Source organism: Leishmania donovani, chromosome 32, assembly GCF_000227135.1.
Source record: "Leishmania donovani BPK282A1 complete genome, chromosome 32".
NCBI lineage: Eukaryota > Euglenozoa > Kinetoplastea > Trypanosomatida > Trypanosomatidae > Leishmania > Leishmania donovani.
This window is the reverse complement of record NC_018259.1, coordinates 13,116-34,483: the sequence shown is the minus strand read 5'-3', so window position 1 is coordinate 34,483 and position 21,368 is coordinate 13,116. Positions and strand designations below refer to the sequence as shown.

The following is a 21,368-nucleotide window of genomic DNA, read 5'->3' as shown; positions in this document are numbered from 1 at the left end:
GGCCCCGCTCCCCCCCCCCTCCCCCCGCCCGCACCGCTGTGGGCGGTGTAGGGGCCCGGGCGGGTTACTCTCGAGACGCGGTGACACGCTGCCGAATCATATGGATGGCACACGCGTGTTCACTGTCGCCGGTCGCCCCGACGCAACGCCCGGCCAGGACCCGACCAACTGCATCAGCAGCGATACGTCGCTCGGACCTCCAGCACGGCGCCGGCGCCGGCGACCCTGTCACCACCACAGGTGGTTCGGCACTTGGCCAGCGATAGGGTGGCCTCCCGGCTTCTCCAGAGAGAGAGAGGGCGGGGGTACTGGGCCCTGCGACACCGCGCATGGAGGCCTCCCTCATCATTGGGCGTGGGGATTATCGTTCGCGGGAAGGGAGCAAAGTTTCGAGATGTCAGCTACCCTCTGGTGCTTTCAGGTTGCAGCCGATGCACACACGGCTGTCGTAACAGATGTCGTAGATCGCCACTTTCTTCTCTCTTTTCTCTTATGCGGACCTGCGTATCTCCTACTGATGCCCCACGGAAAAGATATACGGGGCGTGGCGGTTTGTGCTTGTGTGTTGTTTTCTCCGGCCGTTGTCCCTGCCCCGACGACCATTTTGGGTGCTCGCACTAAGAAATCGCGGCGGCACACCACGCGAAATTGTACTTGCTTGATGTCTTAAATTGTGGAGGTGTGTAGATCGTATGGAGTCGCTCGTGGCTGGCGCGTGTGCTGGGTTGTTCGTTGACCTTAGTCTCTACCCCATAGACACGGTAAAGACGCGCCTTCAGTCCAAGGAAGGTTTTTTGGCTTCCGGCGGCTTTAATAATGTTTACAAGGGCTTGAGTGCTATGGCGGTGGGCTCAGTGCCTGGCGGGGCTGCGTTTTTCTTCGGCTACGACACAGCGAAGCGATTGCTCTTGTCACTTGCAGCTCCCAGCCGCGCTGCAAGCGGGATCGAGGCCACTTCGGTAGCCATCACGCCGAGTGTAATGGCGTGCCAGGCCGCGGCCGCCGTATGCGGGGAGTGCTTTGCTTGCTGTATCCGTGTACCGGTAGAGATGGTAAAGCAGCAGATGCAAGCCGGACATCACGCAACCATCACCTCCGTGTTGCGTAACGTCACCAACAACACGGCAACGCCGCTGGTGGTTCCACGAGACTTGGCGGCAGCTGTGCCGCCGCCGCCGCCAATTCGTCTCTCCGGTATGCATCATCTTTTTCGAGGCATGCCGATCATGCTGATGCGCGAGCTGCCGTTCTCCGTCATTCAGATGTCCCTGTACGAATCTCTCAAGGCTAAAATGCGCGCGTCCACGGACCACCCCTACGCCTCCCTCAGCCTTCCCTTTTGCGGTGCCTTCAGTGGCGGGTGCGCCGCCTTCCTCACAACCCCATTGGACGTTCTAAAAACACGGATCATGTTGTTCCGGCGCGGGCCGGGGCAAGAGAAAGTGAGCATACGGTATGTACTGGATGAGCTGATTCGTGAGCCAGCCCGACCCGGTGACAGGTTCGGCTACGCACAGCGCTTCTTCCGCGGCGCCTCGACACGCGTGCTATGGATCTCGCTAGGCGGGAGCATTTTCTTCGGCACCTACGAGTTTGTCAAGTCCGGCTTCCAAAGCGAGCACACGCTATAGCAAGCAACCCTACCCTAAATCCACGTACAGACTGTTGCCTTCGACGTCGCTCTCGAGAAGGTTCACTCAGTGTCTTACCCGCTTTTTTGTGGATGTCCTTTCTTTACGGAAAGGGGGCCCTTGTGCGGGGACTCAGAGGGCACCAAGGAGGGGTGAAAAGGGAGGGCGAGAGCGCGGAGAGGGGGCGAGCCGCTGCAGAACAGAAGCGACGGTATCGTCTTCGGCCTCACTACAGTCTGTTGTCTCCTCCGTTCGACCTCTCTTGCATCCTAGGTGAGTTACGTGGCGGACTGCGCTGATGACTCCGGGTTCTGCCGCTCCCTCTTACTTCTCAACAGACACATACTTACTCCCCGTCATAGCGGCAACCACATCAGTTAATCATCATCATCTTTGGCCTATCCCACTCCTAAGTATTTGCGATTCGCTTTTCAAGACACACAAACACACACGCACACGCACACGCACACAGTAACGGCTCCAGGCAGGGAAGATCGGCTTTGATGAATAAAGTCTGCGCGGCGTCACTGGAGCTTGCATCAGTGTTCTGGTCACGTGCTCTTCTTTCACCCCGTTGCCGCAACTCGCCAACGACACCCGCTTCGCTGGCCACGCCATCCAGCCGCTGCATTGCTTCCGTTTTGATGACGCCTGAGATGAGGCCCTTGACGCCTTTTTCGTGTGCTTTAGTGAAGCATCGGTGTCTCCAGGACGCGAGCTGACTAGCGTCTTTCTCCACGACCCTCTTGATGCTCCGCACGTCGACAAACACTTTGCAGCTCTCTTTTCAGGGCTTGCCGGACCTGTCTTCAGTGCGACGCTTCTATTCCATTTGCAGCGGTGCTGATTCGCGCACATGCACTGCGGCACCCAAGCAGACGCTCTGCACTTCTTCCTGTCCCTCCTCTTGGCCGCCGTTATCCTCACACACCTTTCCTTCGCCACCTGTCAACACACCGGCCTATTCTTCCTTTCTCGCGCGACTTCAACCAACGCCACCACAACCACAACATACAAAAACAAACAAGCAAACAGGAGAAGAGGGGAGACGTAGCAGAAGAAGTGACCATATCAAGTAAAAACGCCACTGACTTGATCCTTGTTCAGTGTGTGTGTGTGTGTGTGCTGGCTTGTGTGTGGGACGTCTGCGACTGCAACCAAACAAACCAGTGGACCAACCTCAGCAAACCAAAACAGAAATCAAAACAGAGAAGGACGCCATCTAGTAGCAGGTGAACCAGAAAAGCGGCAAAGGAAGAGCAAGGATCCACTCTTCTGCTGGCTTTCCTTGCACCGCACAAAGCAGCGGCGGCGTGCACGGAGCTGAACGCGCCAAGGCAGGCGAAGCGGGGGAGGGGCAAAGCGTGCGGCTGCCAGAGGTTCTCGTTTTTGCTGTTCTCTCGTGGGGTGGCTCGGGTGCGTTTCGGAGTGGTGCTGTACGAAAGAAGCGGCGCGCCGCTACCCTTCCAGAGGAGGCCCTCGACACACCGCACATTCCCTCATTTTTGTCTTCAGGCTCGATCACAGCTTCGTATTCTTTGGCTTTCTCTTTTCCGGGCTCGTCTATCCTCCTTCGTCCCTGTCCGTGTCTGTGTTTTGATTTTTATTACTATTATTATTTTATCTTTTTTTTTCTCGGTGTGGTGGAGAAAGAGGCTTATTGTGCGCGTGCGTGCGCCCTGGGGAGTGCTGGCGATTGAGCCTGCAGTGCGCTGTCGTTGCAAATTACAGTGTTCTCCGTTGTGAGGATGCAGGATGGCCGACGGTCCACCTCGGTTCTTCACGAAGCCAGAGGAGTACGTGGGCGTTAATAACCACCGGCGGACGCTTTTCTTAGACATGGACGAGACTCTTGTCCACTGTTACTTTGAGAAACCGACGTTTTTTATCGACACCAATGAAGACTTCTTCCAATTCACGCTGGAGGACGACCCCAGTGTGACCTACTACGCGTTTAGGCGACCTGGGTTGAATGAATTCCTTTACCAGTGCGCAGAGCACTACGATATGCGTATCTTCACCGCCGGCGAGGACCTGTACGCGCGGACGCTGCTTCGGTGGCTGCTGCCTGATAATCTTATTGACGAGTCTCGGTGGTACACCCGCGACGCGTGCGTAGGCGACGGCTACGGGCGCTTAATAAAGAATCTCAGCATGCTGGACGGTTTTCAATTTGAGGAGCGCACCGCCTTAATCCTGGACGACTCGGCACCTGATAATGTGTATCCGCATCAGAACGCACTCGCCATTCCCCGCTTCGCGCCACAAACAGGTCGTACAGATGAGGAGAACTATGGGCGAATGCAGGCGGATAGGGGCTTGGAAATGTTTGGCAGAATGCTATGCGGCGAGCATTTTACGCGGTGCGACGACGTTCGTGTCCCCATAGCACGTTTTTATGCACTTATACGAACTTACACACGAAGCAGCACAGCCAAGTCAGAGATGTGACGGTAGCCGCACCGCCCACTCCTCTCTACGCTTTCCCTAACAGGTCCGATGCCGTGGTGGTGCGGGGCGGCTCTATGTATATACAAGGATGGTTGCTGGTGTCCTTTTCTTGTGTGGGTGTGTGAACGCGAGTGTGCGGAGTCGAAGCTCTCCGTCGTAGCTCTTCATCTCTCTCTTTCCCTCGATGCAGCGCTCGACCCCACACATCCATCGCACCAAGGAGCGAATGGTGATGCCCTCTTCGCAGAGGTGGTCTCACACACAACCGCACCCATGCACAAACCTCACACCACGCGGGCAAGGGCGTTCATCTGCACAGCCGTGTGCGAGGTGGAGCCCACAAAAGGTGTACATTCCACAGGGCCGTGCGAAGCTGATCGCAAATCGTTTTTTTTTTTGCGGGTGAATGTGCTTTTCTTTGGTTAAGGGGGGGGGTGTTTTAGTGTGCAGCGGTCTCTGCAGTTTGTTGGTCTCACAGGCTTTTTGTTTTTCTTTTTACTGTGCCCCTCCCTACTCCTCCTCCTCCTCCTTCGTGATTCTTCCTTCCACCTCTACGGACTTCGGGTCTCACCACACACACACACACACACACTCTCTGCGTCTTTTTATCTACTTTCCTGAAGGAAAAAAAGTCCAACAAAGAGGAGTATCGCCCTTTCTCTATATTGGCCGGAAAAAGAAACGCACGTACAAGCGGGGTGAGGGTGGGGGACAACACCAAAGAGCTTCAACAAGGACTGCCAGGCTAATAAAATGTAAGCGGTAGGGGACAATGGACAAGCGAAGCACCGTCTCTGATGGGAGTCACATGAAAGCGTAGTCTTGTGCGCTCTCCTTGAATTCAGTCAAGTAAACAGTTGGGCTCTTTGTGCTGTGGGTCCTTCACCTCTCGACCTCCGTTTCTGCTCTCTTCTGTTAGTCTCTGCACTCGACTCTCCGCTAAATGTGCAAGATGAAGCATGGGTGCGGGGAAGCGAAAACAGCGACAAGGGGTATTGTGTGACTGCCTCTCCGTCATGGTTGCTACAGGTCGTTTCTCCTTCTCTCCCGTGGACACCCCCTCTTCTCTCTCTTTGGCTCTGCTCTTCACCGGCTACTCCTGTTGGTACGCCTTCTTCACGGTCGCCCTAACGATGGGGAACTTTCAAGAGCCTTTTCTTAACCCAAGCACTGTCACCGCCGACCTTGCAACACACCCTTACCATGAGAATATGCGCTGCTCTGAAAGCACCTGCCAGTTACTCTAACGCCAGCTCGCTTGCCCCGTTGTTTTCTTTCAATTTGATCCTTGCACCGGCCACTCTCGTGCAAATGCGACGGCCTACGCGCGCGCCTCTCACACCGCTGTGAGCTCTCGTCTCACTTCTCTCTTCTCCCTTTCTGTTTTCTCAGAGAGGACGATCTTTGTGTGTGTGTGTGTGTGTGTGTGCGTGCGTTTTTACTCGCGTTGGTGACGTGCCATTCTGCTGACGGGCATCCTCTCGTGCCCGAAAAGGGAGGTGCGGAGAAGGAGCCCACGTTCGCCACAACACCAGCGGCTGAATGACAATCGAGTTTGTAATTTGGATGGAGAAGCAAGAGGGGATGCGATTTTCCCACTAACGTCACCTCATCCTTCTAGGCACCCGCGCTGCTCTGGAAAGTGAAGCAGACCGCACATGCCTGTGCTGACGTGAGGACGACCGCAACTTTCTGGATCACCTTAACCACAGCGTCATCTAAGGTCCATACGCATTCCTTTACTTTATCCTTGGCGCTGACAGCGTTCTTTGCCAGAACGCTGTTGTCGGCTGCGAGGCTCATCAAGAGAACGACCTGGCCATCACGGGACTCATTCAAGCAGCCGTCGATCGTTTTGACACGTACTTTTGAAAGGACTTGCGAGCTGGAGGTCATGTACCACCTCGAGAAGGCGTACCTCGTTGTCGAGGAAATGCTCACTAATGGTCTGGCTGTGGAGATGAAAAAGCACAATGCGCCGGAGCCAATTTTTTTTCTTTTGTGATGGGCTCCGAAAATCTCGTCTCGCTGCTTTGACGGAGCAGGCTTAGACAACTGCTGCCTCGTCGTTCTATTCCTATTGGAGTACTTGGTGTGCTGGAACATGTGCGGGTGTACGCGTGTCACCCTGTGCCTCTCCATGGCGCAGTTGATGTGTACTGCTGCTCTTCCTCTTGTTTCCCTTTGACTGCGTTATGGATGCGGCGCGTAGGCGTTGTGAGTGTCTCTAGTCAGGTAACTCCAGCCCCGCCAGAGGCAGAAATTCGCAAAAATTGCACGCTACAAAAGAATACGGTGCGATAACGTAGCGCTGCGTTTCGCACCACCATCTTCTGCCGTGTCTGCTGTTGTGATTTCTATTAGCAAAAACGAGCTGGCTTGCGATGAGTCATTTTATTCTGCTTTGTGGAGGCCGCCTCTTGGCAAGAAAGACGAGGTAGGTGACACACGTCGCTTTACGTGCGGTTTCGTGCAGCGCAACAGCTCTTCTCAGCAAGGAACTTTTATCATTGAATCGCCCTTTCGCCTCCTTTATCCTGCCTTCAAGTAAACACAACAACAACAGCAGCAGCAGCAGCAGCAGCAGCAGCACACGCACAGTAGAATAAGCTGTCTTCTCGGCTTCGTTCATCGGCGCATCTTCCTTTGAAAATCCTCCCCTTGCCCACGCTGTTGCGGTGCCCTGCTAGACGGCCACGCGCCTGCCTGCTTCCCTGAGGCGTTGCCGTCTCTCTTTCTCAGTCACGCGTCGGCCGCTGCGGCGAACAAGAAAGGGTGCGTGAATGTGGCTCGTGCCGACACAACTGTCGCAGGCTTGTAGTTAATCTCTGTTCGTCGGTCTACACGGAGTCACTACCACGTCGGCCGCAGAGGACGTTGCGCTTTGAAATATCCACCACGCCCAGGCAATGCACCTGCCCAACAGTCTCCACTCCTCTGCTCTCTCCGCGTGCACGATTCATTCCAGCCGAAATGGGAGGCAGCTCCGACACCATCGGCGTGCGGACGAAGCACGACCGTGAGGAGGAGGAGCGTGACAGGAAGCTGATTGAGCGGATCATGGAGGAGAACCAGAACCCGTTTCAGACACTCGTGGATCCGCTCCTGGAGCAGGCTTCCTACGTGTACAACACCTACCTGTATGCCTCCGGCGTGATGTTTCTCACGCTTTCATTTTGGGGGGCGTACCCGTCGTTTGTGCGGTTCCGCCACGCACACATCTTCCGCTATCGCCGGACGCAGCTCTCCTTTCGCCGCGGCCTCTTCGCGACCGAGCACATGCCAAAGTGGAACAAGAACCGTCTTCAGCGCATTGTTGTTCCCCCTCTCCCGACATCGGACCTGGTGGTTGTGGGTTCCGCGGCCGCATCTCCTGTGCACCCGACATTGTATTCGCCTTCTGCTGCTACTAGCAACGTTTCCGTGGTTGCAGCAGCGGACACTGCCGTTACGGCGCGCCCCGCGAGTAATTTGGACAGGCGTTTTGATGTGATGGAGCTATCTGCCACGCGCACGCCGCACGGCAGCTTTGGTGCCGGTGACACGGAGAAGAGTGAGCGCGCGCTCAGTCGGGAGCTGCAGAGCATCAACCGCGACTTCTTCGGTCCACAGTCGCGGCTTTTTCACCGTCCCATACAAGAAAATGCATCGACCGGCGATCTGCGACAGCGCCTCAGGGCAGCAGTGACGACTGCAAAGGCTGTAGTAGTCCTGGTGGAGAACCACCGCACCGTTCGCAGTATCCCGGAAGGGTGGGAGGTGTGGTGGGTGTCGGAGCCCGAGGCACGACGCCGCCGGTTCTGCAAGTTCTGGCTTGGGGGTCTGGTGTGCGCGCGCGCATTTCAAGACCTGATGGACATGCCGGATATGCCGGACTTCATCAACTAACGGTACTCTCGATAACGTTCTTTCATCGTCATCGATTCGCTGCTGCGCCTTCGTGTGAGTGTGGTCTTTGAATTGAGTCAGAGATGGGTTGCACCGGTGAGGTGATGTGACGGATGGGCGGCGGAAAAGCGTATCGGCGTTGCATGCGCAGAACACACCCCTTCTCCGACGAAGCGTGTGTGAAGACGAAACAGCGCGACGAAGCGCAGCTCCCCCCCCCTCTCCTCCAGGGACTCGATTTCTCAGAAACACGTATACCGGGTCGTGCCCATGCAGGGAGGGGGAACACCGTCGAAACAAAGTAAGAACGGCCTCGAGCAGGTTTGTGCTCGAAACACCGCCGTTCAAGTCATCAAAGAGGATGCCACTGCACAAGTAAGGCACGCCAAGAGGAAGCGCCTTGACAATCTTCGCCACCAGCCACTCGCACTTGACTGAACACTCCCCTCCCTACAGGCAGAGAGGGAAGGAGAGAGCACCCATCTTGCCGCCTGGTGGAAAACTCTCAATACACGTAACGGCTTGGACAGCCGTATAGGACACTGCCAAAGGGGTGCACGACGCCCCATCCAATGCGAGATTGGTGCCTTACAGAGACAATTAACAAAGTATAGCTCGTCGTCACCGCAGGTTCTGCTCTTTATCGACCTCGTCTATCCCGCCCTTTCTCGTTACCTGCCACCTCCGTTTTCCTCTTTCCATATTTCTCTATTGCCCAATTCACTCGGACCTTTGTGTGCATCCTTCCATGACATCTTGACGTGTGAGTCTCTTTGCTCTGCCCCTTTGGCATTCCACGCACGCGGATGTGAGCCGTTGTGAAACTTCATATATTTCGGCACCTCTCTGCTTTCCGCCCGGATGACGGGGGAGGGGAGGAGAGGCACCTCAATGCATGGCGCTACAGGGCTCACTACTCTACTCGGCGGCAAAGCCAAGCAGCCCAGACCCCCTCATTCCTTGCGAAGTGCCGAACCACCTGTGGTGGTGACAGGGTCGCCGGCGCCGGCGCCGTGCTGGAAGTCCGGGCGACGTATCGCTGCTGATGTAGTTGGTCGGGTCCTGGCCGGGCGTTGCGTCGGGGCGACCGGCGACAGTGAACACGCGTGTGCCATCCATATGGTTCGGCAGCGTGTCACCGCGTCTCGAGAGTAACCCGCCCGGGCCCCTACACCGCCCACTGGTGTGCGGGCGGGGGGAGGGCGGGGGCAGCGGCGCCCGCGCCCATTCCGAGAAGGGAGGGAGGCACCAGCTGGCGGCCGGCGAGGCGGCGGGTGGGTGGGGTAGAGCTCGAGGGCAGATGGCCGTGCTCAGATAGCTGAGTCGGCAGCACTGCTGCACCGCGTGCCTGCCGCTTCTTCGCGCGACGCGGGGGGGGGGACTGTGACAGGCCGTGGGTGGAGCGGAGCTTGCCTTGTGTTGGAGTGGCAGAGAAACGAATGCGTTGAACAGCAAAACACACACTGTGAGCCTTGGGGCCTTTTTGCACCTTTCAGAAAAAGTTGAAGAGAGATGAGTGAAGTATAGAGTTCCACGGCGCATATGCACCGTTCTCTGATCGTTTCCGCCTCGTTTTCACGTGCTCGTGTCGCCCTCGACGCGCTCGTTCCTTTCTTCTGCAGCTGCCGTCTTTGTGGTTTCTTCGAAAAGCGCCACTGGAGCTGCAAGTGATAGCCTTGCTGTTAATGGCTAGATTGTGGAACGAGTTGATGCTGCTTTTTCTTTTTGCAGTGAGTCGCTCGGATGGTTGGGGAGAAGAGTGATGACGACTCCAGATGCAGCGGAGACCCAGCTCAAGGGGCCCCGCGTCTCAATCCTCCCTCTGCTCGCGCCTTCTCTTTTGCCAGTGGCGTTCCACGAAGTATGCGTATCACCGTGCGGCTGTGTGCGCGTGCTTACGTGTGTTGAGGGGGTGTCAATGTTTTTTTTATTTTGCTTCTTCCCATCCTCTTGGAACGCTCGCCATATTCCCGACCTTCGTCAACCGACTACTTTCGTCCTTTGCGACTAGCTTTTCTCTTGCCCTCTCCTCTCCTGTTGCTTTCCTCTCATCCCCCACTGTAACACGATCTTTCTCCCTCGTCTCCCCTGCACCTCAGCTCTGTCTTTTTCGCTAGCTTGCGCCTTTGTGTGTGCGTGTGTGCTACGTAGCTGCACCTCAATCTTCTTCTGGGTTTTGCTTGACTCAAGTAGGGGCGACTGCACGGCTGTACGCACACGCACACGAATACGGCGATGTCTCGCAATCCATCGAACTCTGACGCTGCGCATGCATTCTGGAGCACACAGCCCGTACCGCAGACGGAAGATGAGACGGAGAAAATCGTGTTCGCCGGTCCGATGGACGAGCCAAAAACGGTAGCCGATATTCCTGAGGAACCATACCCGATCGCCAGCACATTTGAGTGGTGGACGCCAAACATGGAGGCGGCCGATGACATTCACGCAATTTACGAGCTTCTCCGCGATAACTACGTCGAGGACGACGACAGCATGTTTCGTTTCAACTACTCCGAGGAGTTTCTTCAGTGGGCACTATGCCCACCGAGCTACATCCCGGACTGGCACGTTGCCGTTCGCCGGAAGGCGGATAAGAAGCTGCTGGCCTTCATTGCCGGCGTTCCCGTGACGTTGCGCATGGGCACCCCCAAGTACATGAAAGTGAAAGCACAGGAAAAGGGCCAAGAGGAGGAGGCGGCCAAGTATGATGCACCCCGTCACATCTGCGAAATCAACTTTCTCTGTGTCCACAAGCAACTGCGGGAGAAGCGGCTTGCCCCTATTTTGATCAAAGAGGTGACGCGCCGCGTGAACCGCACCAACGTGTGGCAGGCGGTGTACACAGCTGGTGTGCTGCTACCCACTCCGTATGCATCAGGGCAGTACTTCCACCGCAGCCTGAACCCCGAGAAGCTTGTGGAGATCCGCTTCAGCGGCATTCCTGCACAGTACCAGAAGTTTCAGAACCCAATGGCGATGCTGAAGCGCAACTACCAGCTGCCGAACGCGCCAAAGAACTCTGGTCTTCGTGAAATGAAGCCATCTGACGTTCCGCAGGTACGGCGAATTCTCATGAACTACCTGGACAACTTCGATGTAGGTCCCGTCTTTAGCGATGCCGAGATCAGCCACTACCTCCTTCCGCGCGACGGTGTGGTCTTCACCTACGTGGTGGAAAACGATAAGAAGGTGACGGACTTCTTTTCCTTCTATCGAATTCCATCGACCGTGATTGGGAACAGCAATTATAACATTCTGAACGCAGCTTACGTTCACTACTATGCGGCAACGAGTATGCCTTTGCATCAACTCATTCTCGACCTTTTGATCGTGGCGCACTCACGCGGCTTCGACGTGTGCAATATGGTAGAGATCCTCGACAACCGGTCGTTCGTTGAGCAGCTCAAGTTTGGCGCCGGCGACGGTCATCTTCGCTATTACTTCTACAACTGGGGGTATCCAAAGATCAAGCCTTCTCGGGTTGCCTTGGTGATGTTGTAGTCTACGCACCGCCCCACCTTTCCGTCTTTCACCCTCCTTCACGTTCATACTCCCCCTTGTAAGTGCGAGCGGAGGGGGGGGGAGGAGCAGATCGGGAGCGGAGAGAGAATAAAGTTGGCGTAGAGAGTGTAAGGGGCTAGTTTTCGTTGTGGTTAAACGTGTCAAAAGGAGGTTCGCGCATTCAGCAACGAGTACATCGACCACTCCTCTTTAGAAGACTCATCGATCAGGCTCCACCAGCTGCACATGCAGCCATGGCGGCACCGACTTTCCATTAGCGCGCCGCCTTTTCTCTTCGTGCGAAACGTGAGGACAGCCGGGGGAGACTGGGATGCGGAAGAAAACATGGTGGACCAGGCGTCGCTCTGCCTTTCTATCTGCTTTTCTTCGGTCTTCGTTGACTTTGAGCCCCACGCGGACTGCGTATCCCGCAACTGGTCACGTCTTGGGGGGGGGGACAAAGATGGGCAGAGGGCGAGAAGAAAGCACCATGCGATGGGACACGTGACTCCACTGCCTCTGTTCCGCACATTCAGCGCGTTGATGTCGTCTTTTTTTCTCTCCGTGCATGTTCTCATGCGCTCCTCTCTTCGTCGCCTTGTGCCCCTCATCTTCGTGTGCATTTTGTCTCCCTTCCTCTCGTTCTCTTGCCATCTGCTGCTGCCGCCTGCACTCTGTGCTGACCCAGGGGCTTTTGCGAGAGTCGTTCTTACACCCACACATTCGTCCGGCCACGACCCCATCGGCCGAAAGTGTGCTCACTAGGATAAACGTGTACGGCTTCGCAGCGCTGAGGCGTTCACCACGCCGGACAAAAACAAAGAAAATTACTGCGGTCTGCACCACTCCTTCTTTCCCTTCCTCAGCAACGAGTGCTTGTCGGGGGCGCTGCCATTGACGTGGCAGCGGCAGCTGCGTCGCCATCATGGTTGTCGAACGCGATCGGTCAAACGAACTCTATGACCTCTTTTCTCGGCAGAGGCGGAGTCGACCGCCGCCGAGCAGTGGTGCGGTGGTGTCCACTGGTTTGCACAGCAGTAGCGACGTGCAAACATTCAACCGCTTTGCCAAAGAGTTCTCCAACAACATTGCCACCGTCTCTGAGTACATTATGCGTTTGACGCAGCTGGCAAACCGTCAGAGCGTCTTCGACGACCAGACGGCTGAGGTCAGTGAGTTGACGCAGATGGTGAAGAGCTCGCTGCAACGCCTCCACAACGATGCAGGAACGCTGGAGGAGCTGAAGCGGCGAGCCGTTGAGTCACAAAAAGGGTGCATTCAGCCCATGGGCGATGCTCGCGGTATGTTTGGCAGCTCGTCTTATCACCTCCGTACGTCTGAGAAGCACAGCGACACCGTTGTTGAGACGCTGCGCAGCCGGCTGGCTCGCACCGGACAGCAGTTCCGCACCACTCTCCAGCATCAATCCAAAAGCCTCAAGGATAAGGCGAACCGGCGTCACATGTTCACCACAGCGGATCGGCCGCAAACGTTTGAGAGCGCGCTTTTTCAGGACCAGGAGCAGCATCAACAGCAGCAACTGCTGCTCTCCGGAGCGGGCAGCACACAGTACTACCAGCAGCGAGCAGACGCCGTGCTGGAGATCGAGGCAGCTGTGCAGGAAGTTGGTGAACTCTTCAACGATTTCACGCGCCTTGTTCAGGAGCAGGAGGAGGTTGTGCTTCGTATTGACACGGATGTGGACAACGCTGTGCGTCACGTCAACGCCGGAAGCAATGAACTGATGCGATACTTGACGAACCTGAGCTCCAACCGCGGGCTCATTCTGAAAGTGTTTGCAATGCTGTTCTTCTTCCTCATGCTTTTTGGTATCCTGGTGGTGCGCTAGCTGGCGGGTCGCTGACGAGTATGTGTGTGTGTCTTCATTGTCGTCGCACGTAATGGTAATGAAGCCGATGATGACAGAGGAGCGCTCATTTTGTTTGCCATTGACCACACAACAGACTTGTTGGCTGGCGTGCCGCAACGAGTGCGTGAGTGGGTGGGTGGTGGAAACGAGCTGCATTTTCGCATTCCTTTTTGTAGAAGCCGTTCTGTGCGTCCCAGGATGGGACTTTTGGAGGGCTCTCAGGGCTTTCGGGTGTGTATCGCCCTCCTCCTGTCGTCCCCGGGCATCAGGGCTGATGCCCGGGATTCTCGGTCGCAATCCTCTAGTGTGTGTTCGCATCCATTTCTTTTTCCTTCGTTGCCATGCATTCAGTGTGCTCGTGGAGGTACTGACTTCATACTCTGTTCTCTTGGTGGATGCTGATGGTTCTCAAGATGCAACCCTGGCAGGTCCGAGAAGCCTGCTCCCCCGCCCCCTCGCCCCGCTTACGGCATTCTGTTGGCCCCCCTCTTCCAAGAGAGTGAAATCGTGAAGAGTTCAGAGAAAATTTGATGCATATCGCAGGGGGCTTCTCTGCTTTGCCAAATGGTCGCCTACGTGCAAGCAAGGTTCTCCTGCGACACACGATCAGGACGACAACATGACTGTGGCGACAATAATCTTTCGGCGCCCCTACTTCGAATTCTCGTCGTCACCGATCTTCTCACTTTCTCTGCGGCCCTACTTATTTTTTTGTTCGGCTTGCCCGGGCTGCTTAGCAGGTGCAGCAGCACCTCCCCTCCCTTCAGCTTTGTGTGGAGGCGGTCACAGCTGCTTTTTTACGATGAACCATCCAAAGCTGCTGCCGAGTCAGGAGTTAGTGCTCCACCATGTTAGCGTTGACAGTTTCTCGCCGGCCACAGCATCGGTGTTGAAGTTTCCGGCATCACCGCTGCTACCGCGCTCCCCGTTCTCGAATGCGTGCGCAGGCCAAGCGTCCGCACCAACAGTGCCGTGCTCGCCGCTGAACGACTCCAGCACCATCGCGGCGCCATCCATCGTCCGCCCTCAAATACGCCAGCGTGATGAGTGGGAGTCGTCACTGGTGGACGTGGACGCCTTCGTGCTAGGTCCCGACAGCCTCTACACATCGAGCTTTGACCGTCGCGAACCGGTGTCGGTCCGCTACATAGCAGATAAGCTTGATCGTGCGTGGCTGTCTCGGCGTCCAGTTTTAGCTATTCGCGGGGACGATGGCGCTGTGTCTGCCGTTCGGGGTAAAACTGGCGGTGCTGGTAGCCACATGCCGATTCTGTCGAAACTGAGCACGTCTGTGCTGGAGGACACTTTCACAGCACTGGAGCTGGCTGCCCATGGACACCCTGAGGTCCCGCTGGAGCGTCTTCTGCTGTACGCGAGACCTTTTCTAGGCGAAAAGGATGTCGGCGAGGAGGTCCTGGAGGAACTGAATTCCTACTGGCTACTGCGTCGCAGTGGGACAGGGGGACTGCTACCAGGCATTCCGGACCTGCGTGTTACCGTACGCGAGGACAACGAGCTGGCACTTTGCCACCCTACAGTGCTGAGGGACTGTCCATTGCCGTTTAAACAGCGGGATTGGTACGTCCCCGTGGTGGAGCGTCGCCGACCCACCCCCGTAGGTGACGCCCCCTCCGCCAAGCGTGCTCGGGGCGAGGCATCGCCAGGAGGCTCGAGCTCCAGATCGCTTGTTGCGCAGCTTCAGGCCTGTGAAGCATACGCGGTGAAGGCGGTGAGCCTGAGTCGGGCGATGCTTCGCCGCGAGGAAACGCGTCAGGTGCACACGCAGATGACCGTGTATGAGCTAGCATCGTTGCGTAGTGTGGTGGAGGGGGCGCGAGATGACAGTGACGTGGTGGGGGCATCGCTGCCCGCATCGGCACTGTCGCGCTGCCTGGTGGCGTTGTTGCGACCGACCGAGAGGGGCGCATGGCTTGACCCGCAGACGCAGTAGCCAAAGCAACGTTAATATGGTGCGTAGTGCACGGCTGTGTTGATGTGAGGGTTGGCAAGAAGGGGGGCACAATGGATCCCGGCATCACCAGCCACGCTCTCCATCTTTCTTGGTATCTGCACCCCCGCACAGGCGCGTCACTTTACAAAAGGGCAGGAGAACAAGGTAAAATTTCAGTGATAGCATCCACAGTGCTGTGCTGCAGAGTGCAATGCAGGCTGAGACAGCTGATGCTTTTGTGCTGCCACAAGGGCCGCTAACACTACTCAGCAGACCACTGCTTCAGAAAGTGACGGCGAAAAAAAGATGATGAGGGGAATAGAACATGACAGCCACCATTCGAAAGCATCTTGAGGGGGAAATCTCCGTGTTCATGTCCTGCTGCCATTACGCCTTTTTTAGCATGTCTCACGACAGCGATTTCCCTGCATGCTGTCGGTGTTCTGCTGCCTTCTCCTCCTACTACCGCTCTCCCACACTTTGCGATGGCCTTTCAGCCACCCCCCCCCCTTTTGGCTCTCGCGCTTCCCTCCTGGCCGTACGCCGGCTCTGCACTTCTGCCTTGAATCTCTCGCGTCTCCGCTGCTCTCCCCGGGCGTTTCCCGCTGTTTAGCTCATACCGCCACTCGCTTTTTTTTGTTGTTGTCCTGCTAAGTGTGAACACGAGAGAGTCCAGCGCAGTCCAACATGCGTACCCAGACGTTTCCTCAGCAACTTCGTGCACCAGGAATGGTGCCACACCTGGCAAATGGCGCTGCTGCCCCCGCTGCGCCGCAGGTGCCAGCTATTCACGAGCACACGGATGTCATTCATGACACGCAGTTCGACTACTATGGTCTGCAGCTCGCCACTGCCAGCTCCGATAGAACGATCGGCATTCACGTCGCCCGGGCGGGTGCCCCGTTGAACCGCGTGGCAACTCTTACTGGCCATGAGGGCCCTGTGTGGATGGTTAGCTGGGCGCACCCGCGCTTCGGCAATCTTCTCGCCTCTGCCTCGTACGATCAGAAAGCGATAATTTGGAAAGAGATCCACCAAGGTGCACCTAAGTGGACTCCTGTGCATGTCATCGACATCCACCAAGGCAGCGTAAACGCGGTGCAGTGGGCGCCCGAGGAATACGGCCCGGTCGTTGCCACCGCCAGCAGCGACGGCACCGTTGCCATCACCACATACCGTGACGGTTGCTGGCAGCCCAGCGTGAAGTTAAGCAACAATAGCAACCAAATCGCGCACGCGATGGGGGCAACGAGCGTAACGTTCGCGCCATTCAAGTCGGAGCTGGTCGACCACGTAGTGGTTGCATCTGGCGGCTGCGACGGCCACGTGCGCCTGTGGGTATCTGCGAGCTCCCCAGAGCGCGGCTTGGGGTTTGAACTGCATCAGGTGATCGAAGCGCACGCGGACTGGGTTCGCGATGTTGCATTCTGCCCTACATCCCCAGCATCCCGCTTCGTGATCCTTGCGTCGTGCGGGCAGGATAAGACAGTTGTCATGTACCGGAAGCCGTGGGATCAGCTGTGTGCGGAGATCAGCGAGGGTGCCTCGCAGGCTACGGAATGGGAGCGGAGTGTCATCGAGTTTGCAGAGCCTGTCTGGAGGCTTTCTTGGGCCCCTTCGGGTGAGATGCTCGTCGTGACAAACTCAAAGTCTGAGGTGTTTGTGCTTCGCGAAGGTGTCGACTTCACTGAACCGTGGATTAAACTTCCTTTGAAGGACTTCCAGCAGTAGAGCAGTGCAGCTACAGACTTGCTGCTAGTGTCAACCATTTTTTTTTCCTGTTCTCCCCTCCTTCTACTTCACCTTTTGGAGCTTTCGTGGCTTGCCAGCGCAACAACGGCTACAAGGATTCCCCTCAAGTGCAGATTATCTGGAGGGCATGCCGAGGCGATAAAGGACGGGCCACCCTGTTCTGTTCCTCATTTTCGTTGAGTAGTGGTTGCGGTTGTGGTTGCTTCAGCCCTCCCTGTGCGCCCCGATTCCCGCCTTCTTTCCTGATTGTTTTCCCCCTGCGCGCAATCGCTTTGCGTATCGTTGGCTTCCATCTCTATAGGTGCATGGGTGGTTGGCGGGGTGGAGCGACTAGAAACGACGGACTTTTGTTCGGTGTCGCATGTGTGTGCGCGCGTGGGCCTGTGCGACTGGAACGGGTGCGCTTGGCTGCGTGCATGCGTGTCCTTTCCCCGTGGATAACTCTGTTTTTGTCATTCATCTCTCAGCGTGCAATAGGAAGAAACGAAGCTGATCTGTGCTACCGTATTCCACACACGCACGCACCGCCGTTGAGGGAAGGAGAGGAAAAAAAAACGATGACGCGCTGTTGCGTGCTGTTTGCGTCAGCAGCCTTGGTGATAACGGAGCGGGCATCTACGGCCACAAGGGTTGGCACCTCTATCTCGTAGTCCGGGGTTACTCGATCATTCCGGACTTCGCCCCGCCTTTCATGTGTCTTCCCAGAGAATGAAAGTGTTGTCCATCAGCTGTGCAGGATTCCTGTGGAGATCATGGTCGCACATGCGCGGAGATATCACTGCATCGACCCCCATCTTCAGGACGGGGTGAGGGGGAGAGGGAGAGATAAGCGCCAAGGCACGAGATATTTGACGACTTCTCGTAAAAGGGTCGGCAGCTTTGCCCCGTCACTCCTCTTCGAGTTTAGCATGTTTCTGTCTCTCTTTCCCTATCTCCCTTCCTGCACACATTTCATTGTGTGCTCGATTCGCGCGTTTTGGCGGCGGTGCCGTCACACCACACACGTGTTCCATGAAGAGCAGCAGCCCCGCGCCCGCAGCCACAGACAACAATGGGGCGTGCTAAGAGAACTAGGAGGTCAAGCCGCCGTGCTCTCTTCCCCGATCCCCTTCCGATTTGTGCAGCACACATTTGAGTTCTTACCGTTTCGGCTCCCTTCACTGCGTTTCCCCCGCTTTTTTCGAGAGCCTTAGAAGAACAGGAGACAGGAGGAAAAAGATTTACGGTGTTGAGTGAGTCTGCTCTTCACCATTCCGATGACGCGCTTCGCCATCTGTTTACGTCTTCGCCTTCTACGTAATCGCTCTTATCACATCAGCTCTCGACGAATCGAGGCACTGCAGGTGCTCGACCCCCCCCCCCCGCGCCCTTTTCCGCTCCTTTGAGCGCTCACCACTACTACGGATGCTTGGGTGACCCAAGAAAAAAAGTCACATACTCCTTCCTGTTCGTGCGATGCGTTACCGGATAATGACATCGAAACAGCAGAATTTTCACTGATGCCTTTGCCACGACTAGAGGCATCGATGGGCGAACGGAGGGGGCACCAGATCAGCATACGCTTCCCGGTAAATAGGACGCTGGCCAGCTCGGGAAGGGTTGGTTGTAGGTGTCGGAATGCATCATGCCCATCTTTTCACATGACTTTCTCTCTCTCCATTTATTTTGTTGTCACCTTCGGCTCCCCCACCGATGAGCACACCGAACAAGGAAGAGATTCTGTGCAGCCCCGCTCACAAAAGTCATCGGCGAACTCACCGCCCCATTCTCCGTTTTTTGAAGGGATCGCTTCCCTGCCTGCCGAGGGTGAAGCTCCGAAGTTGTTGATAGTCGTCTGTCCTCCCTCTCTTCCTCTCCAGGCAGCAGAGCGTGCTGTAGAAAACAAAAGCGCATCAGGCATGCTGCGGGTGTTTCGTTCCCATTTTGTTTTTCGATCTTGTCTCGGCCCCCTTCAACTGCATCGCCTTGTCATCCACTTGGCCGTATCGTGGAACTTCCGACGTCCAGTCGGTTTTCTTTTCTTGTTTCTGCGCTCCTCTCTCAGCGTCCACCCCTGCTTTCAGTGCTGTTCGCGGTCTCTTTTTTTTTTCTTTAGATTGTCGTTATTAGCTGGTGGTTTTCCTGTTGTTCATTTGTTCCCTTTTCCATTTCTTGTTGCGTCTCACCATCCTTATTTCTTGCACGCTCAGCAGCTGTCACTGCATACGCCATTTTCTCCATCCTGCGACTTTCATAGAGGGCGACGGTGAACACCCAAGCAAGAGGGGATGGAGTCTTCCGCATTACCCTACATCACGCGCGATGTAGCAACTGAGCCCCCGACCACTATCGTCATCGTATCCTGTGGCGGCCAGCCACCGGATCTGTCGAGCAAGGATGAGACGATGTTTGCCGTCACCGAGGACTGTGTGGAGCCGACGAAGGGCTGGATCAACCGTGAAGGAAAGCCGTTGCTGACGGTGTGCTTTATGCACAGCTTTGGCAAGTGTGTGGGGCGCACGAGCTCGAACCCGGCAACATGCTTCCAGATCCACATCAAGGCAAACGTCCTCAATGCACTCCGTAAGCATTACACCAACCCGACCCGGCGTTTTTTCACGCGCACGGTGAAGGCGATGCTCAGCCCGGAGCTTCGCCGGCTGCTGTGCATGCGGGCACACAAAGAGTTCAAGGTGCAGTACCTCGAGTACCGCGTCAGCGACGTCTTTCCGTCAACCGGTCTGCTGCAGTACGAGGCAGCGTACCGGCGATGGCTGTTCTCCGACGACACAAACGCAGAACACGCCGGCACCATCACTGTTCTGCAGTGCCTGCACTTCTCCATGACCGGGTCTTGCGACTCCAGCACAGACTGCCCGTACATTCACGCCGATCTCAAGAAAGCACAAGCACGCGATCCGATGCTGGCACGCGCACTGCGCGATGTCAGCGACGTCACCCAGGGTCTTCCGACGGTGCCGATTCGCGTTCCAGAGCTGCTGCCTGCGGGCCACCCGCCAACCATCTGCCCCGCGGATGCTACCTATGCCACACTCACGGACGGCGCCAATCTCCAGAGCGGTATGCAATCGGACCCGGCTCGAGATTTCACCAAGGTGCCTGATTTCACCGTGACGCGCGGTGAGGGGGAAAGCGGTGGACGCCGCGTGCCGCTTCAGATGCACCAGCGCGAGTCCAGCTCTTCTTCAGCTGGGGGGCACGCGAACAGCACGCATCCGCTCAGCCACGTGTCGTTCCTCAACCAAGATGAGCCAGCGTCGGAGATGGCCGCGGCCAAAACCCATCCCACAAGCGGCAAGAGCGGCAGCGGATGGGTGAACAGCAGCGACGAGGGTTTTGGCAACAGCAACAATCACACCGGCAGCTGCGGCAGCGGAACCGAATAGGATTCTTTTCGATTCCTTCTCCATTAGCTTTATCTTATCTTTTTTTTTTTTTGACTCTGCCTACTCCGCGCGTGTGTATATACACGTGCAACTGTAGAGGGAGCGCCTCCACTTTTCTTTCCATCCTCTGCACTCACTCTCATTCTCGTTTCACCGTTTCTATTCTCCTTTTCCACTTTCTTCACTTTGTCTTCTTTTCCCGTTTGCCACTCTTCGAGGCGCTGCCCATTACTGCTCCTCCCCTCTCAGCAAACACGTGCGTAGTCATGCGTGTACCTTCGTTTCTCTCTGGGCACCCGCCGTTCTCCATGGCGACCACCAAAAGGCGTTTCCTCTTCCGCAACCTTTCTCGTTTTCTTTCGTGGTGCCCTTGCCTGTTCTCTCTCTCTTACTCCTCTTCCAGTTGAGTGCATTGCTCGCACTTCACTTCTCGGCACGTTTTCTTTTGGATGCGCTTCCTCCGTTGTGGTGACTTCTTGTCTTCATCTCCCTTACGCCTTTGTTGCTCATTTTACTTCCCCTGCTCTTTGCGAATCATACAAGCAGCGCTGGAGTGGTCCGGACGGTGTTCTCTTGCTTCCCCCTTTTCCGTTCGTCTGTTGTCTTTCTCTTGGCGCTGATGACGGAGGAAACCGCAATACATGGTGTTACAGGGCTCACTACTCTACTCGGCGGCAAAGCCAAGCAGCCCGGACCCCCTCATTCCTTGCGAAGTGCCGAACCACCTGTGGTGGTGACAGGGTCGCCGGCGCCGGCGCCGTGCTGGAAGTCCGGGCGACGTATCGCTGCTGATGTAGTTGGTCGGGTCCTGGCCGGGCGTTGCGTCGGGGCGACCGGCGACAGTGAACACGCGTGTGCCATCCATATGGTTCGGCAGCGTGTCACCGCGTCTCGAGAGTAACCCGCCCGGGCCCCTACACCGCCCACTGGTGTGCGGG

The 21,368-nt window shown here is 56.4% G+C and overlaps 8 protein-coding genes across 8 annotated transcripts; all 8 read left to right on the top strand.

Moving 5' to 3' along the window:
• Positions 1-692: 692 nt before the first annotated feature.
• Positions 693-1,631, top strand: LDBPK_320110 (mitochondrial carrier protein, putative; the record flags this gene model as incomplete). Its single annotated transcript, XM_003863382.1, has 1 exon — positions 693-1,631. The coding sequence occupies one exon, from the start codon at positions 693-695 to the stop codon at positions 1,629-1,631; it is 939 nt and encodes a 312-aa protein (XP_003863430.1).
• Positions 1,632-3,386: 1,755 nt separating this feature from the next.
• LDBPK_320100 (hypothetical protein, conserved) lies at positions 3,387-4,082 on the top strand (the record flags this gene model as incomplete). Its single annotated transcript, XM_003863381.1, has 1 exon — positions 3,387-4,082. The coding sequence occupies one exon, from the start codon at positions 3,387-3,389 to the stop codon at positions 4,080-4,082; it is 696 nt and encodes a 231-aa protein (XP_003863429.1).
• Positions 4,083-7,055: 2,973 nt separating this feature from the next.
• LDBPK_320090 (hypothetical protein, conserved) lies at positions 7,056-7,970 on the top strand (the record flags this gene model as incomplete). Its single annotated transcript, XM_003863380.1, has 1 exon — positions 7,056-7,970. One exon carries the CDS (start codon positions 7,056-7,058, stop codon positions 7,968-7,970), a length of 915 nt encoding a protein of 304 aa, XP_003863428.1.
• A 2,235-nt stretch (positions 7,971-10,205) lies between these two features.
• Positions 10,206-11,471, top strand: LDBPK_320080 (N-myristoyltransferase; the record flags this gene model as incomplete). Its single annotated transcript, XM_003863379.1, has 1 exon — positions 10,206-11,471. The coding sequence occupies one exon, from the start codon at positions 10,206-10,208 to the stop codon at positions 11,469-11,471; it is 1,266 nt and encodes a 421-aa protein (XP_003863427.1).
• Positions 11,472-12,582: 1,111 nt separating this feature from the next.
• On the top strand, positions 12,583-13,320 carry LDBPK_320070 (Qa-SNARE protein; the record flags this gene model as incomplete). Its single annotated transcript, XM_003863378.1, has 1 exon — positions 12,583-13,320. The coding sequence occupies one exon, from the start codon at positions 12,583-12,585 to the stop codon at positions 13,318-13,320; it is 738 nt and encodes a 245-aa protein (XP_003863426.1).
• An 823-nt stretch (positions 13,321-14,143) lies between these two features.
• On the top strand, positions 14,144-15,292 carry LDBPK_320060 (hypothetical protein, conserved; the record flags this gene model as incomplete). Its single annotated transcript, XM_003863377.1, has 1 exon — positions 14,144-15,292. The coding sequence occupies one exon, from the start codon at positions 14,144-14,146 to the stop codon at positions 15,290-15,292; it is 1,149 nt and encodes a 382-aa protein (XP_003863425.1).
• Positions 15,293-16,021: 729 nt separating this feature from the next.
• On the top strand, positions 16,022-17,023 carry LDBPK_320050 (protein transport protein Sec13, putative; the record flags this gene model as incomplete). The annotated part of the gene is made up of 1 exon (XM_003863376.1): positions 16,022-17,023. One exon carries the CDS (start codon positions 16,022-16,024, stop codon positions 17,021-17,023), a length of 1,002 nt encoding a protein of 333 aa, XP_003863424.1.
• Positions 17,024-19,428: 2,405 nt separating this feature from the next.
• On the top strand, positions 19,429-20,430 carry LDBPK_320040 (hypothetical protein, unknown function; the record flags this gene model as incomplete). The annotated part of the gene is made up of 1 exon (XM_003863375.1): positions 19,429-20,430. The coding sequence occupies one exon, from the start codon at positions 19,429-19,431 to the stop codon at positions 20,428-20,430; it is 1,002 nt and encodes a 333-aa protein (XP_003863423.1).
• Positions 20,431-21,368: the final 938 nt, after the last annotated feature.